The sequence below is a fragment of the Solanum lycopersicum genome, chromosome 12 (genome assembly GCF_036512215.1).
Source record: "Solanum lycopersicum chromosome 12, SLM_r2.1".
Lineage (NCBI taxonomy): Eukaryota > Viridiplantae > Streptophyta > Magnoliopsida > Solanales > Solanaceae > Solanum > Solanum lycopersicum.
Genome location: NC_090811.1, coordinates 68,706,383 through 68,722,501, shown reverse-complemented (window position 1 = coordinate 68,722,501; position 16,119 = coordinate 68,706,383). Strand labels below are relative to the sequence as shown.

At 35.2% G+C, this 16,119-nt stretch overlaps 3 protein-coding genes across 3 annotated transcripts; 2 read left to right on the top strand and 1 right to left on the bottom strand.

Moving 5' to 3' along the window:
* The first annotated feature begins 498 nt into the window (after positions 1–498).
* On the top strand, positions 499–4,595 carry LOC101266615 (ubiquitin-conjugating enzyme E2 32). Its single transcript, XM_004252874.5, has 5 exons — positions 499–1,009; positions 2,131–2,262; positions 2,853–2,937; positions 3,544–3,707; positions 3,792–4,595. Exons 1-5 carry the CDS (start codon positions 899–901, stop codon positions 4,203–4,205), a joined length of 906 nt encoding a protein of 301 aa, XP_004252922.1. The 5' UTR covers positions 499–898; the 3' UTR covers positions 4,206–4,595.
* Positions 4,596–4,875: 280 nt separating this feature from the next.
* LOC101258841 (UPF0481 protein At3g47200-like) lies at positions 4,876–6,557 on the bottom strand. Its single transcript, XM_004253104.5, has 2 exons — positions 6,445–6,557; positions 4,876–6,293 (listed from the first exon to the last, which is right to left on the bottom strand). Exon 2 carries the CDS (start codon positions 6,284–6,286, stop codon positions 5,030–5,032), a length of 1,257 nt encoding a protein of 418 aa, XP_004253152.1. The 5' UTR covers positions 6,287–6,293; positions 6,445–6,557; the 3' UTR covers positions 4,876–5,029.
* Positions 6,558–7,581: 1,024 nt separating this feature from the next.
* On the top strand, positions 7,582–15,058 carry LOC101266919 (aldehyde dehydrogenase 22A1). The gene is made up of 14 exons (XM_004252875.5): positions 7,582–7,939; positions 8,614–8,657; positions 9,940–10,032; positions 10,447–10,574; positions 11,461–11,583; positions 11,710–11,863; positions 12,101–12,204; positions 12,277–12,355; positions 12,517–12,612; positions 12,784–12,921; positions 13,237–13,452; positions 13,537–13,728; positions 14,366–14,509; positions 14,593–15,058. The coding sequence occupies exons 1-14, from the start codon at positions 7,828–7,830 to the stop codon at positions 14,749–14,751; spliced, it is 1,782 nt and encodes a 593-aa protein (XP_004252923.1). The 5' UTR covers positions 7,582–7,827; the 3' UTR covers positions 14,752–15,058.
* The last annotated feature ends 1,061 nt before the right edge of the window (positions 15,059–16,119 follow it).

The following is a 16,119-nucleotide window of genomic DNA, read 5'->3' as shown; positions in this document are numbered from 1 at the left end:
GTGTAGTAACACATGATGGAGATGTGTAAGTTGATTTTGTTATTTGATTTTGGTCATTGGTCTTTTTTAGTCTCACACTAAAAGGGTCAACAACTCAACATTAATGCATTTTGATAGCCACATATTTTTAATTAATTTTTTTTGTAGTTTTAGAAGACTTCAATTTCTAGATAGTGAAGTTCTCCACAAGTTTGTCTTGTTGTGTCCCATTCTTCTTTTCGAGGCTTACCCATAGGAAACAAAGATTAGAAGTCCCCAATTTAAGAATTCAATATCATGTATTTCATACTTTGCATCTCAACTAGTGGGGTCTTTGAATTTCTTAATTAAGTTTACACGGCTTTTAAGAAACAAATGATTGATATTCAATAATTTGTGACGCTTCATTGTAATATTTTAAGTTTTTTTAATATTAAACGTCATGAGACTGTTTAGTTTTTCTTCTGTATAGGTGCTAAAGTTAAAATTATAAAAAGACGATCTTAATAAGAGAAAAGTAAGTTAGAATAATTTACAAAATACAATAATAACTATTACGTCGAAGGAGCCTCTGACAACTAAATTGATATAAAAGAATTTATCATAACACATAAATTTTCTAAAAGATTTTTGAGATTAACTTCGATAAGCGAGAGGGCAAGTTATAAATCCATCCCTTCGAGTCAATATATTAATCTTTTCATAACCAATAATTAGTTGCCACGTTATAATGTGACACGTCACCGGCCATCTTAAAAATCTTCACTTTCTTTTATATTTATTATATATTCTCACCCACCAATTTTCTTCTTAATAATCACATCATCATCCGGTGCTACTTTTCTGACCGGCGGTGGGTTGACGGTGACCGGAGACGGCGCGACGGTAGCGGCAGCGGCAGAGGCTCAGAGTAATAGATATGGCGGAAGACAAGTATAATCTAAAAAATCCAGCGGTGAAGAGAATCTTACAGGAGGTTAAAGAGATGCAATCAAATCCTTCCGATGATTTCATGAGCCTTCCTCTTGAGGTTTCAATTTAATTCCTTAATTTTCCTTTTTTTTCTTCTTGTGAAATCGATCTTATCCTTTCATGTTTTATCTGTTTGGATCTAGAATTTTAATGTGGTGCATTTTTTGCTTTGTGAGATTCAAATTTATTAAAAAGATCAACTTTTTAGGTTAATTGCAAATTATATGTGTTAATTTGAAGAATTGAGGATTAATGTAGTTTGATTTAGGCATTTAGCTTAGAGAATTAGTCTAATTCACTTGACATGAGCTAAAACTGTGGAAAAAAAGAAGAAGCTAAAACTGTGGAACAAGTGGATGTAGGTAAATTTGCTGGATACATTCGAAATTTAGTCAAATTTATTGGGATAAGAAAGAAGTGTCCAATACATTGGAGAATTTGTCTGCTTGTATGTGTGTAGATATAAATATGGTTAGTTGGTATTCAAGGTAAGAGGGTATAGCTAATTTGCTTTGTCGCGAGGGTTGGGAGGCGAGGGTGCATTTATTTGCTTTATTTGCTATGGAAGTGATGGTTTATTGCATTGGTAGGGAAGCTGTTTCCATGATGCAATTTTTCCTGCGTGGATGTACAAGTCTTAAAATTTGAAACTGTTTGGCAAAAGCTTGTTTGCTGTATTTACTGCTGACAAAATAAACAAAATTGAAAATTGGACAACGCAGCAACTAGTGATTTCTAGTATTTACTATGATAATACTGGTTGTACGTAATAATTCTCATGATATAAAACTATTAAGGTTCGATAAAATTTCTTTGGTTAGAGTTGTATGTTCTAAGTTCATATGTTAAGGATATTAGTTGATCCTGCTGAAGAATAAACCTCACTAATAATGAATGATCTATGTGCTCTTCTAGCTCTCGGTTTGATGTCTATGTGGTGTTGTGATATACATGGTCAAGATTTGATTTTTGGGCATTTTCCTTCTATTCCTATGAGGTAACATGTGAATATATGATCTTGAATCCATCACTGGTAAATGAATTTCATCGTAATTGATTCTGTCGTAATTGATTCTATTGATAAATGACTGGTTGTCGTCCATTTACAAGTTACTTTTAATTCTAGAACTTGCACAATGACATAGCAATTTAAAACTTAACTTTATATTACTTTTTCAGGAGAACATATTTGAATGGCAATTTGCAATCAGGGGTCCACGAGATTCTGAGTTTGAAGGGGGGATTTATCATGGACGAATTCAGTTGCCAGCCGAATATCCTTTCAAGCCTCCTTCTTTCATGCTTTTGACAGTGAGTTTCTTTCTATTTTTAAAGCTTGTCTTACTCCTTGAGTCATTTTATGGAACAAGGTTTAGTAATTAGAATAGGGCGAGGCGCGAGCTTTGTCGGTCAAACCCCCCATCCTGCCGCAAGCAAACTTTACAGATTGGGCCGGGCAGGGTGCTAATAAGTTTTGATGTGAAAAAAGGTATTATGGGAAAAAAGTGGCTGAGAGATTTCTAATACAAGTGGAAAGTCAGCAAATCTTAGGAAAGTTTTTACCATACGATAAGATCTGACTCGAGTCTGAAGGAAGTTGTTGCTTTGCTCCATGTGCAAATCTTGATTAAGTTTTGAGGAGTGACCAAGCCCCCTCCCCCCTTCCTTGCTACAAGTTCATTCAGGAGGGTAGCTAAAAAGTTTGGAGAAGGAAAACAAAAGGTTTGTGGATTAACAAACTGAAAGAGAATAGATGGGATTATTGAGTGTGGTGGGTCAAAACGGAGTCTGTTTTGTGGGTGGGTCAGGCTACAGACTGGAGAAGCCAAATTTCATTAGTAGTTGATTCATTTCATGTTTAATATTAATAATCTGCTAACTCATGGTTTTGCTCTTTTCAGCCAAATGGACGTTTTGAAACTCAAACCAAGATTTGTTTGAGTATTTCTAATCATCATCCCGAGCACTGGCAACCGTCCTGGAGTGGTAACTTCATCATTCTCTCTTACCATTTTTCTCGATGTGTTATATTTTGATGAATTTCACTTTCATATCGTGGTCTTAATGTTCTTTTCTTGGGATATATTGACAGATACCCTGTTTACGTGGAAGCAATAGAACAGTTCCTCTTGTTGCAATTTTAGGCAATGACATGTTAGGACATAAAAATATATCTTCATATGCATGAGTTGGAAATTTCCCTCGAAAATTATATGCTCCATTGCTTTTAACTTGTGGCTGTATTTAGCTGAGTCTATATTATTGAAATATAGCATGAGGTTGTGTTGATGGATGTAAAAGATAGAAATGATTTAATTCATGCGCTAAATTTTTTTTATAATGGCTGCTGGTTAGCTGTACTTGAGCAGAACAAAACTGCTGACACTATAGTAGGCAAAATTTTCAAATAAAAAAGTGAAGTGTGAGCAAACTTTTTTTTGCAATTATTATTCCTTAGTTATATTGACTAGAATGGATCAAGCTATTGTGTGGTATGCTCTTTTGAATTAATGGATGCTGCTTCCCATGTTTTGGGAGGTGCACAGCTACTGAAGCTAATCTGTATTTAATTGTTTTACTTTTGATTTGCAGTTCGCACTGCGTTGGTAGCTCTGATCGCATTTATGCCTACCAGCCCAAATGGTGCCCTTGGATCACTAGAATACACAAAGGAAGAAAGGCGTGTTTTAGCTATTAAATCTCGTGATGTGGCTCCAAGATATGGGACTCCTGAGCGCCAGAAGCTGATTGACGAGGTATAGCATTATCTGAATATCATTTTGACATCCAATCTGTTGTCATCTGTGAGCATGAGAATTATTAGTTGGTTTATTTTACAGATACATGAATACATGCTAAGCAAAGCACCCCCAGTTCCTCAAGCTACTACCTCACCAGCTCCCGAAGAACAGAACAGTAATAGAGAGGAGGAGGTTCAAGAGAGTCCTGAGAACCCCAGTAACGAGGCTACTGAAGAAAGACCTCCTAATCCATCTGTTGCTGACACAACTACTGAAGAAAGACGTGAATTGGCTTTAGATGCTGATCCTGTACAGACACCTATAGAGCCCCCTGCTGTACGGCCTAATGAGCATCGGACATTGCATACACCTCAACAGAGCATTCCGCGGCAGGCTGATGACCGTTTCTTCACATGGGCAGCAGTTGGACTTACAATCGCTATACTTGCACTTCTGATTAAGAAATTCATGAAAGCTAATGGACACGGTGCTGTCTTTATGGATGAATCGTAAATCTGCTAGCAGTAATTATGAAGTTCGACAGGGGCAATTTACTTCACTTACAGCCAAACTTATGCAGAAAAATGCAGTAATTATGGAGTTCGACAGGGGAAATTTACTTCACTTTCAGCCAAACTTATGCAGAAAAAAATGTACTATATTTATCCTTTTGCTATTGTGACATCGATTATAAAGATTGTCCAATGTGTAAACATGATTTACCAGATATTATTTTCATAGTGTTATTGTATAGAAAAACAATTGTCTTTTCTCTGAGATGTGAAGAAGTTAAGATGAAGCAAAGAAACTCAGTTTGACATTGACTGGTTTCTTTTTTCTTAATACTCAAAACCATGTACGTATGTTGTTCGAGTAAAAGAGTAATACAGTCGGATTTCTCCATTACAGTCTTCTAATCGTCAAGCTTTTTTGTGAACCGATTTTTATGTTATGCTACATTATATGTTCCTTTTGCTATAACAACAACCAATTTAGCGTCTAGGAAGGGTAGAATAGTTCTTACCTTACCTTTGACTCAAAGGTAGAGTGATTGTTTATCGATAGGACCTAAAGAGATTGTTTCTGATAGACCTTATGAACGAAAAACGAAAATGCAACAATAACAAGCAAAAGCAACAACAAGAAAAGGCTTATATGGACAAATGACGTAGTTACAAAGAGATTTGACTTTTGAATACAGTAATGAAACAACAAGTATATAGATATAATTTGGTATCTCCATATAATAATTTCTCAAGTATGGTGCAATAAAAAAGCAAATAAAAGAAACTAAAATTGCAGCAAAAACATAAAACTACTAAAGAAAAAAAAAATTGTTAGCATGAAATTCTTTTGGCAGTCTTCTTATATACATTGCTAAATTTTTGTCTGCATTTTTTCCACTTATTTTTCTTCTTATATCCATTAACTTTCTCACAAAGTCCACTATAGTAAAAATCCTTGACATCAAACTCCACATGAAGCCTCATCATCAGTTGAAAAATCTCATCATCATTATACATACTGCTATCCAAAATCTCTCTATCTGTCAAATAACTTGCATCATCTGCAGACCTTACAAGACTTTTCATGAGGTAAACGTAAGACGCAACGTGCTTTGTTCCACTTCTAAAGGTTCCACATTGCTCCAATGCCACCATATTCTTGAACAAAATCTCAGAGTAGCTATGTATTTTCAATGATGGAATTTCCAAGACTCTGCCTTTAGTGAACCTTACATTCATGACACTATCACTTATTGCTCTCTTGAACTTGATCCCTACGTCGTGAAGATGTAACACATTATGCATATGCTTTTGTGTTCCATTCGAGTGAACTTGTGGACTCGTTGGAAGATAACAATGATGAATCAAGTCTAGTATATGGTGAACACTAGGACCAAATTTCTCTATAGTTACTAGTCCTTCACCAGGAATCAGTTTTCTAAAGAAGAGTAAAACAAGTTGCATGAGGGAGTAAGTACATTCTTTAGGAATTGGAACTAAGTTGAACATTTGGTGAAGGATAAAGAATGGTATCTGATTTTCGAGTAGAATCAAGTCACATCTAAGACGGAAAAACATGTCATAGTTGATAAAGAGTATATCATCTCTACGTCGAAAACCCTTTATAACAAACTTGATAAAGAGCTCAATGAGAAAACAACTATCAAGTAACATCATTTGAACAAACTCATTACTTCCAATTTGTTCAAATGTGTTTTCACCATAGCATTTTCTTGCTTTATCCTCTAAATTTCTAAGTGTTTTCACACATTTATCTAATATGGTTTGTGTGTGTATTGGTTTTCTACTCACAAGTGTGTTGAGATAACACCACTTATGTTCCTCCATAGTTTTAAGGTTATCAACTCCATGATGAAAAGGACCTATTGAGACTAATTTAGGAGAGTAACTACATTCACTTCCCTTTTTAAGTTCCTCAGGAACTCTGTTGAAACGTCGAAAACTTGAGACATCTTTCATCCTCTCATCAATTGATTGTGCAAGATCTTCTTCTTCTTCTTGCACGATATCGCGTAATTCATCATCATTTCTCTTGACATTTGTGTGAGATATATCTCCTTCCTTCATTAAACTTCTGCAAAAACAAGAAAAGCAAGTCAAAAACCTCAAATTTGTACTCCAGCAATCGCGCTAAGCAGGACGAATATCAAGATTTAGAGTCAGTGTATTCTGCTTTTTATAATTTTCTACTTCTATAGGATGTAAGGGGTGAAATGAAGTGTTACCAGATGAATGCAAATAAGAATATGTTGTTGATGAAAAAAACCATAAAATGTAGAAATATTTGATGATTGATATATAGGTGTTATAAATGTGTATAACATAAGAGAAACTTGTATCTTTTTTTTTTTGAGTTGAACATGTAGGAGAAGTCATTATTTGTTTACTTCATTTTGAGAGAAGCATTGTTTTGTCAGAAAGCAAAGTATTGTTGGCAAAGAAAAACTAATGTATGTATTAATTACTTTTATGAGAATATAGGAATATTTTACAGCAATATTTGTGTATTTGCAAAAGAATATAAACCACCTTAGACTGAAATTTACCTTTGCCAATATATCGAGAAGACTTGAAGTAACGGTAAAATTGTTTCTGATTTATAGGTTATGGATTTGAGCCGTGGAAATAGCATTGTATTAGTATTAAAATGAAATATCTGTAATATACTTTTTGAGATGTGTTTCTTCTCCAAACCTAACAAACACGTATATTATATGCACTAAATTGTCATTTAACCCGCAACACTTTGAAGAAAATACATAATATTTATGTGCTAATAGAAAGTGTATTCATGTCTTTTTCAGGTTAAATGATAAAAAAAAAGTTAGGCATAAGAATAATACTTTTAACTTGGTCTAGGTTAATAATACTTAATATCTACATCCTTCAATTTGGAATAGATACAAGTAGACACTCGAACTTGTATAAAAACGAACAAATAGACACACGTAGATGTGGAATTACAATTTTCTACAAGGGTTCATAATCTGTAGAAATAGATAGTCGAAGAGGGTTCGACATTTCTATATATACATATAAACTTATTTAACCATGTATAATTAATATAATTTTCCACCAAAGGGGTTCATCCTTAATACAATGTAACGCCGCCCCTGGACACACACATTATACATGTCATAGTTCAAATGTAAATTGTCCTACTCTTTTTTTTGTCTAATAAGACGTGTGTGTTTATTTACTAAACTTTATAGAAATTTAAGTGTCTATTTATGTACACTAAAAATTAAAGAATATAGATATTCATTTATTCACGCATTATAAAATAAAATCATATATATCTATTTATTCACACGTTATAAAATAAAATCGTATATATATAAAAAATAAAGTAAAGTTAAACTATTTACAGTGGTCCAAACAAGCTATAAAAAAATATGAAAATTTAAAATGTGTGCAAATCGACTTTTAGACCGCCACTGATTTATCTTTTTAATTTTATATATTTAATAGAAACTGAATAAGCGACGTCTACGAGGAACTCAGAATCTCTCTTCTCTCTCATGGCTATGGCGATTCCTTCAAATTCCTTCTAAGAGTAGTGTGAAAAACCCTAATTAATCTTCTTCGAAGCTTCTAGAAACCTTCTAATGGCGTTCTGGTGGCCGTTGATTGTTATCGCTATCGCATTTGCGATCTGTAAATTACTGTTGATGCTCATTCCTGACAATGTCCCTTCCATTGATGTCGACACTTCTGATGGTAAGCTTCCATACGAATTTTGCTGTTTGAACTACTTTTAAATTGTTTATATATTGTAGTAGTAATTTATTTCAGTTCCAATTTATGTTACATTTTTAGCTTATCAAAGCTGAATTAGATTAGATTAGATGAAGTCAATATTTTAGGATTAAAATTTATCATGATGAACTGCATGTTGAAATGGTGGTTAAAGTTGACATAGTTTGAGTTTGGAAAGTAGAAGGTGTAGATTAATTGATTTATTTAACAAAAAAAATAATTCCTTATGGTGTAAGCTAATTTTGAAGCTAATTTAGATTAGATCAGCTCAATATTTTGGAAAAAATAGATAATATAAGTTGACAATCTTCTCATGATGAAAAATGCATGTTGAAATGATGGACAAGTTGACATAGTTTGGATCTCGGTAAGTAGAAGGTGTCACATAAATTGAGACAGAATGAATAGATGATTTGTTATTTTTTTACTCCTTGTGGTATAAGACTTCTTTGAACTATTTTTCCCATTGAGCTGAGGGTCTATCGGGAATAGCCTCTCTACTTTTGTTGGGGTAGGGTATGTGTACACTCTACCCTCCTGGTATGGTTTTGTTGTGCTCCTTAAGGTATTACATTGTTGATATTGTTGAATCGATTACAATGTTGGTTGTTTAATCAATGTTTTTGGTATTGTAGTGTTGGATGATGGGAATCAGACTAAAGACAACAGTTTCATTTATGTAAGTAATTAATGAAATTTCTACGTGCTTAAATGGAATTTCGTACTTTTATCTGATGTTGATTTGAACTATCGATGGTATCAGTTTGTATTTTGCTTATTTTTGTTTAATTGTTTTGTTTGTTCTTTTTCCTTCTTTTTGTGTTTGAAATTTCACTAGCTGGATTTCTTTCTTTTAGTAGTATCTTTTTCTTTATGAAGAGGCACTTAGTTATAGAATATAGATATTTACTGAATTGCAGAAAACAATTTGAATTTCCACTAGAGGTATGTGGAAAGTGTGTAATTAGAAATCATACACTAGTGATCATTTACTTAAACATCTTACAATGTCAAGCTGAGTAAAATCGCAGGTGATATTATTATTATTTTCATCATCATTCTATCATACAAGGTGGTGGATAGAGTATGAGGATTGAATTGCTCCCTAGGGGTTATCTAACGGTTGAGACAACCTTGGGAAGCAAGATTGAAGTCCCCACATTAGCTATGCTAGATGAATTATTCTGATCTTTCTAAACCTTGGTAGCTTGAGTTTGCATGGTATAGTACTTGTGAGAAGATAGAAAATATATGGTGGATTAACCAAGTTGTGCACAAGTTGGCCCAGACATAACCTTTTAAACAAAAAAAGAGAGAGAATTTGATGATTGTGTTTTTGTGGTATCTTATTTTTGACAAAATACCTTATTGATGGTTGATGCAAGAGATATGTAGCACGAATAGGGATATTTGAGAATGAATGAGCTCAAATATCCCCATTCTACATATCTCTTGCATCAACCATACAAAGAAGATTAGAATGGGGGTATTTCATTAAAGAAAATGAGTTCCATCCATAAGTTTATGAAATCAACTTCTTCTCTCAATGGAACTAAAATTAGAATGGGATATTTTATTGAAAATGAGTTCCATCCATAAGTTTATGAAGTCAATTTTCTTCTCTCAATGGAACTTACTTTTTTCGGCAAAACATTGTCTCGTATTTGAGATAACCAAACGTTAAAAGTTACTGCAGAAACATTTCCATTCAAGACTGAGTTCTATGTAGTTAGTCAACTCACATCTTACTGAGAGTAGTTCGTCCCGCTTCCAACTCACTCACACCATCAAGAATGTATCTCTTTAGGAGAACAATTTGCGATTTACTGTAGTATGTATGTCAGTTTAGTTATTCAAATGGACTTTGTTCTCTTATTTTTTGTGGAACTTTATATGGCTCATTCTGTAAAGTGAAAGAATGTGACACTTGTATATTCTCACACATAATTTTGCTCATTTAGATTCCCTCGAGAAGGCATACGGACAAAGTTCAGTGCTATGAACCAGCAACAATGAAGTACCTGGGTTATTTCCCGGCGCTGAAACCTGATGAGGTCAGATTTATGTATATGATATTTGTGTTCCTCTATACTCTATGTCAGGATCTCCTGTCATGCACTAGGCTAACTTTTCCTTTTCCCTCCTTCCCTTGTTTACATGGTTCAGACATTCAGTATCTAAAGTTCTTGTATGAAGTTTTGCATAAAGATACTGAGTCATCTTATCAGGATTTGATTGGGCATTCAGTTAACTGTTTCCCTTTGCTGGCACATATTACCATGAGAACCTTTACATGATAAACGTATAAATGAACTTCAACATTGGATTGTTCTTATACATAAGATTCCAGCTCACATCTGCAATCTTATTAGTTTCCTTGTTCTTCGCCCCTAAAACCAGCATCAATGGTCTTTTTTGAGATATATACATGCAAGCCAAATGCAATTAACAAACTAAATCATGCTCAGGTTAAGGAGCGGGTTGTACAGGCAAGGAAAGCTCAGAAGATATGGGCAAAGAGTAGCTTCAAGCAAAGACGTCTGTTTCTACGTATACTTCTGAAGTATATTATTGAACATCAAGACCTTATATGCAAGTAAGGACACTTACCATTTAAAACTACTATTTTACACCGCCAACAGTATTGACACATTAAATTTTGTCCGAGGAGCAGAATGAATGATTCTGAAATGCCTAAGATCCCTTTGGTCAATCGTTGACCATGTTTTTTTAACATTATATGTACAATGACACAAATTATGACCTAATATTGTTGGACATCCAAATGAAATGTTCTCAGTGATTGAGTTATACAATACTTTGGTGTACACAGTAAAATATTTCAGGAGAGACTGATGGTTACTTTTGCAGTTGGTTTAGCCTCGTCTAAAGAAGAAATAAAAGAGATTTACTTTGAAGGTATTTATCAATAGGTGAAGATCGCTGCAGACAGAAGTAGCAGCTATTGTTATTTTATTCCCTCCCACTCCTCTAGCTCTGACGTGAACACTCTTCTTCCAAGAGATTGGAAGTGCTTTGAAACATGAGTGCTGGAGTATTAAGCATTTTGAGGTTAAACAGTTCCATTGGGCATAATTTTGTTTCACAATCATATACGATGAAAAAATTGGATAGGAGATACCTGAAGTCTATAAAGCTATTGCCTAGAGTTCAGCAACTTATGTCAGTGACCTTATTTCCAAGTGTTGGTTGCTTCAAAGTTTTCTGTCCAAAAATGTGCAACATAACTAATGATGTAATAGAGAGTCTCACTTATCATAAATAAACAAGTGCAAAAGTAACTGAAGAATCTCATGATTATGAAAACTTCATTTGTCCTCTCTCTCACATATGACAACATTTAATTTTGGTCTTAAGAGTTAGTTGCATTGGAATTGCCTCTTACTCATGCTAAACTGCTACTTATTTTCCTATTTTTATTTGACTGGGTTGGATGATTTTTTCTGAACAACTTTTGCTAGTATCTCTTCGCGTGATACTGGGAAAACAATGGTAGATGCCTCCTTGGGTGAAATAATGACTACATGTGAAAAAATCCATTGGCTTCTTTCAGAGGGTGAAAAGTGGCTAAAGCCTGAATACCGGTATGTTATGAAAATGGTTTATCTTCCTTGCATTTCAATAAAATAGTGGATTCATAACTTACATGGTTTCAGCCTTTGATACCTTGGGAGTAAAGGGAATTTATGGTTGTGTGTTGTGGCTCGCAGTTCATGTGGGAGATCAATGCTTCACAAGGTTGCAAAAGTGGAGTTTTCTCCTCTTGGTGTTGTTGGTGCTATTGTTTCATGGAATTACCCATTTCACAATATCTTTAATCCAATGTTGGCTGCCGTCTTCTCAGGGAACAGCATTGTGATAAAGGTTTTCTTTTTTCTTTTCCAACTTCCTACATTGCTTGTTTGCTCATGGATTGAACTTTAGTAACATGGAATGCAATCGGAAAATATTTGAAATGGGCATGCTTATATGTAGTTATCAGATCTTGAACTTAAAATATATACACATAAATAAAACTGCAAATATCCAACCTCATGGAAGCAAAGTGCTAAAAAAGCTGTGGTTTTGACTTTTGACGAGATAACCTCTTTGTTACCTTAGGTCTCAGAACATGCCAGTTGGTCCGGGTGTTTCTATCTGCGAATAATTCAAACTGCTCTTGCTGCAGTCGGAGCTCCTGAGAACTTGGTAGAAGTGATAACAGGGTATGCATTATACAACATTTATCCTTTCTGTTTAAGTATGATTGTCATACATTTTTAAAATTTCATTGCCAGCTTTGCTGAAACTGGAGAGGCTCTAGTATCCTCTGTTGACAAAATCATATTTGTTGGATCTCCTGGTGTGGGCAAAAAGGTAGGCTCTCCCTGAACATAGAATACATGCTTATATTTTCTCATCTAATACAGAGTGACTTAAAACCTCCAATGTCATCTTCTCTGTACCTTTTTCTAACTTTTCTTTTCTTTTCTTTTCTGCTGAATTATAAATTCTAATGTTCTCTTAGTGTTATACAGATAATGCGAAGTGCTTCAGATACACTAATACCAGTTACCCTTGAGCTTGGTGGAAAAGACGCATTTATTGTCTGTGAAGATGTTGATGTGCCGCATGTATAAACTTTTCCTGTCTGCTTTTATTTTGGGTGTCAAGTACATTTGTTTGCTTTTCAACTATGATTGGAAGATCTTTTAAATATCTCTATGAGAAGTTAAAGCAAGAAGATCATTCATCTATATTTGTTTCTCTCGAGTCTTTAAAAGAACTTATCAAATTTGATGCAGGTTGCACAAATTGCTGCTAGAGGAGCTCTCCAATCAAGTGGGCAGAATTGTGCTGGTGCAGAACGCTTTTATGTTCACAAGGATGTTTACTCTTCTTTTGTTGCTGAAGTTGTCAAAATTGTGAAATCGGTTACTGCTGTATGTAACTTCTCTCATTCGTGTCATATTTTAACTTGATGCATTATAAGGTCTTTATTCTTTCATGAACATAGCATTTTGCACATGGTGCCTTTTTGGTTTCTTAGTTAGATTGCTCACTGATCCTATCTAAATTCTGGTTTGCTAATAATTCTGAGCGGTAGAAGCATTAGTTTGCCTAGAATTGAGAGATAAATACACAATGATTGCATGAATCCTGAGCAGAAACCTAATGACTTTGAAATTTGTGAATTTGCTAGCGTAGTCTGATTTATAAAATACATATATATTCAAACTGAATTTTTTTTATTCTAGGGACCTCCTTTGTCCGGCAAGTATGACATGGGAGCCATATGCATGCAAGAGCATTCCGAAAGGCTTCAATACCTAGTAAATGATGCCCTAGACAAAGGTGCTGAAATTGTTGCTCGAGGAAGTGTAGGCAATATTGGCGAAGGTGCTGTTGATCAGTACTTCCCTCCTACAGTGATTGTTAATGTAAATCACACAATGAAACTGATGCAGGAGGAGGTATCATCAGTTGGTAGATTATCTTGTTAGTTACTACTGAGATGAAGGTGGCATGGTTAACTCCATATTGCAATTTGCTTGCAGGCTTTTGGACCAATATTGCCGATAATGAAATTCAGCTCTGATGAAGAAGTTGTTCAGCTTGCAAATGATTCAAGCTATGGGCTTGGTTGTGCTGTATTTTCAGGCAGTCAGCGTCGTGCTAGGCAGATAGCTTCACAATTACATTGTGGAGTGGCTGCTGTCAATGACTTCGCATCAAATTACATGTGTCAGGTACCCCTATAGGCATCAGGCTCTTGAGACATTTGAATTTGGCATATTTATATGTGACTATTTGCTATGATGGTATGCAAACAAATTAGAGAGAATTTTGTAAACCTCGGGCAATACCCTGTTGCATCTATTTGAGAAACTCATTACTGATTGCCATATTTCTTCCTTCATTACTATTATTTTCAGCAACAAGGTTCCCTTTGCTCAAGTCTAGCTGTCCTACTTGAAATTTAGGCAGATCACACATGCGATCAAAGGAGAACAGAATAGACCCTCTTTCTGCCTTAAAATGTCCGCATTTGCGATTTTGACGAGCTAGAAGTTAGCTTCCTTACCTTCTCTCTTCGACAGTCAGAAGTATCTGTTGCAAAACACAATCAGAAAATATCGTACTTTCCTCTCATGACTCACCCCCATTCTCAACTCCTGATGCTCATGACCTTCCTGCACCTGTCATTGGTCCTAAAGCTTTGCCATGTGCAGCCTTGAAATCGCTTCTAAAGACCAACTACCGATCATAAGCTTTTTATGTTAAACAGTTGCTTTGTCCACCATTTTTTATCCTTTAAGAGACCCCCTTTTTTTGGACCCTCTTCTGATTTTTGAACCCTTCTAACATTTTCTCCTGTATATGCAGTCACTACCATTTGGTGGAGTCAAAGACAGTGGATTTGGAAGATTTGCTGGTATTGAAGGATTACGAGCTTGCTGTCTCGTAAAGTCAGTTGTGGAGGACCGGTGGTGGCCTTTTATAAAAACCAAGATACCAAAGCCTATTCAGGTGAGTTGCTCTTCTACTGAAACCATGTTTTCCTTCATACTTCTCTTATCATATAAGTAAATTTTATTCCGTCTTTTTTGTAGTATCCTATTGCCGAGAATGGATTCGAGTTCCAAGAGTCTCTGGTTCACACTCTTTATGGTTTGAACATCTGGGATCGTTTACGGGCACTGGTGAATGTTTTGAAAATCCTCTCAGAGCAACCCCCCGCTCCCACAAGCAACAGGAGGAGAAATGACTAAGACTACTGCTCTTTTTTTTTTTGCCAGAAGATTAAAAACAAAACATTTACATGCATTGCACTTTCTATGGTATAGACTGTAGTTGAACTCCTTGCTACTCATGTTTACCTTTGATTTACTTAAAAACAGTTTTTGGTTTTGGTCAGGGTAATTCAGATCAAATCGAATTAATTAGTGGCAGTTTTTGTTGTCAATAACACTTACTTTTAGCGGTTACTCTTTTTTGAGTTAGTGGCGGTTTATGTTGCCACTAATACTTATTTTTAGCGGCGTTTCTAATGTGATTGCAGCGTTTTGTTGCCACTAATACATCATTTTGAAGTGGCTATTATATTATTTAGTGGCGATTTATGTATGATTTTTGGTGGTTGTTGTTGCCACTAAAAATATGTAGCAACTGTTATTAATTTAGTGGCAGTTTTTATTGCCACTAAATACTTTCTTTTGCGCAATAGTTATTCTAGTTTAGTTGCAGCCTAAAACGAACTTTTGGCGACGCCTTTCTAGGAATGTCAGTTTTTTTTAACAGCAAATGTAATTTGATTTGGTGGTGGATTTTGTTGCCACTAGTACTTTCTTTTTGCGGTGATCATCATACGATTAAGCGGCGATTTTAATTGTCACTAATACTATTTTTTAGCAGCAAACTCTTATTTGATTTAGTGGCGGATTTTGGTGTCATTAATACGTTTTTTAGCGACTAAAAGGCTATTTCAGTGACAAAAATTAAGTTTTAGCGGCATTTGTAGTCGCCGCTGAAAGCGACTTTCAATGACAAAACAAAATGTTTTTAGCGGTGGTTAAAGTCGTGCTGAAAGTGACTTAGTACAAAAATTATAGTTTTAGCGGCGTTTATAGTCGCTCGCCGCATAAAGATATTTTTAGTGACAACTGTATGAGTATTAGCGATCTACAGTCGTCAAGAAGAGACGCGCTAATATTCACTTTTAGCGACAACATTTATTTTTTAGCGGCGGTCCTGGTCGCCACAAAAAGTAACTCTTAGTAGCGACGAAACATCACTTTTTGCGACGGTTTTAGTCGCCGCTAATATTCACTTTTAGCGACGACATTTAACTTTTAGCGGCAGTTTATGTCGCCACCAAGAAGGTTTCAGTCGCCGCTAATACTACTTTTAGCGACGACATTCATCACCTTTTGCGACGGCTTTATTCGCCGCTAATACTCACTTTTAGCGACGACATTCATCACCTTTTGCGACGGCTTTAGTCGCCGCTAATACTTACTTTTAGCGACGAAATTCATCACTTTTGCGACGGTTTTTGTCGCCGCTAATATTAACTTTTAGCGACAACATTCATCACTTTTTGTGACGGTTTCAGTCGCGGTTAATACTACTTTTAGCGA

Coding starts and splice junctions, on each gene's coding strand:
- LOC101266615 (XM_004252874.5), top strand. CDS start 899: ATGGCGGAAGACAAGTATAATCTAAAAAATCCAGCGGTGAAGAGAATC. Junction 1,010..2,130: donor TCATGAGCCTTCCTCTTGAG/GTTTCAATTTAA, acceptor TTACTTTTTCAG/GAGAACATATTTGAATGGCA. Junction 2,938..3,543: donor CTGGCAACCGTCCTGGAGTG/GTAACTTCATCA, acceptor TTTGATTTGCAG/TTCGCACTGCGTTGGTAGCT.
- LOC101258841 (XM_004253104.5), bottom strand. CDS start 6,286: ATGAAGGAAGGAGATATATCTCACACAAATGTCAAGAGAAATGATGAT.
- LOC101266919 (XM_004252875.5), top strand. CDS start 7,828: ATGGCGTTCTGGTGGCCGTTGATTGTTATCGCTATCGCATTTGCGATC. Junction 10,033..10,446: donor CGGCGCTGAAACCTGATGAG/GTCAGATTTATG, acceptor AATCATGCTCAG/GTTAAGGAGCGGGTTGTACA. Junction 12,613..12,783: donor AAGATGTTGATGTGCCGCAT/GTATAAACTTTT, acceptor AATTTGATGCAG/GTTGCACAAATTGCTGCTAG.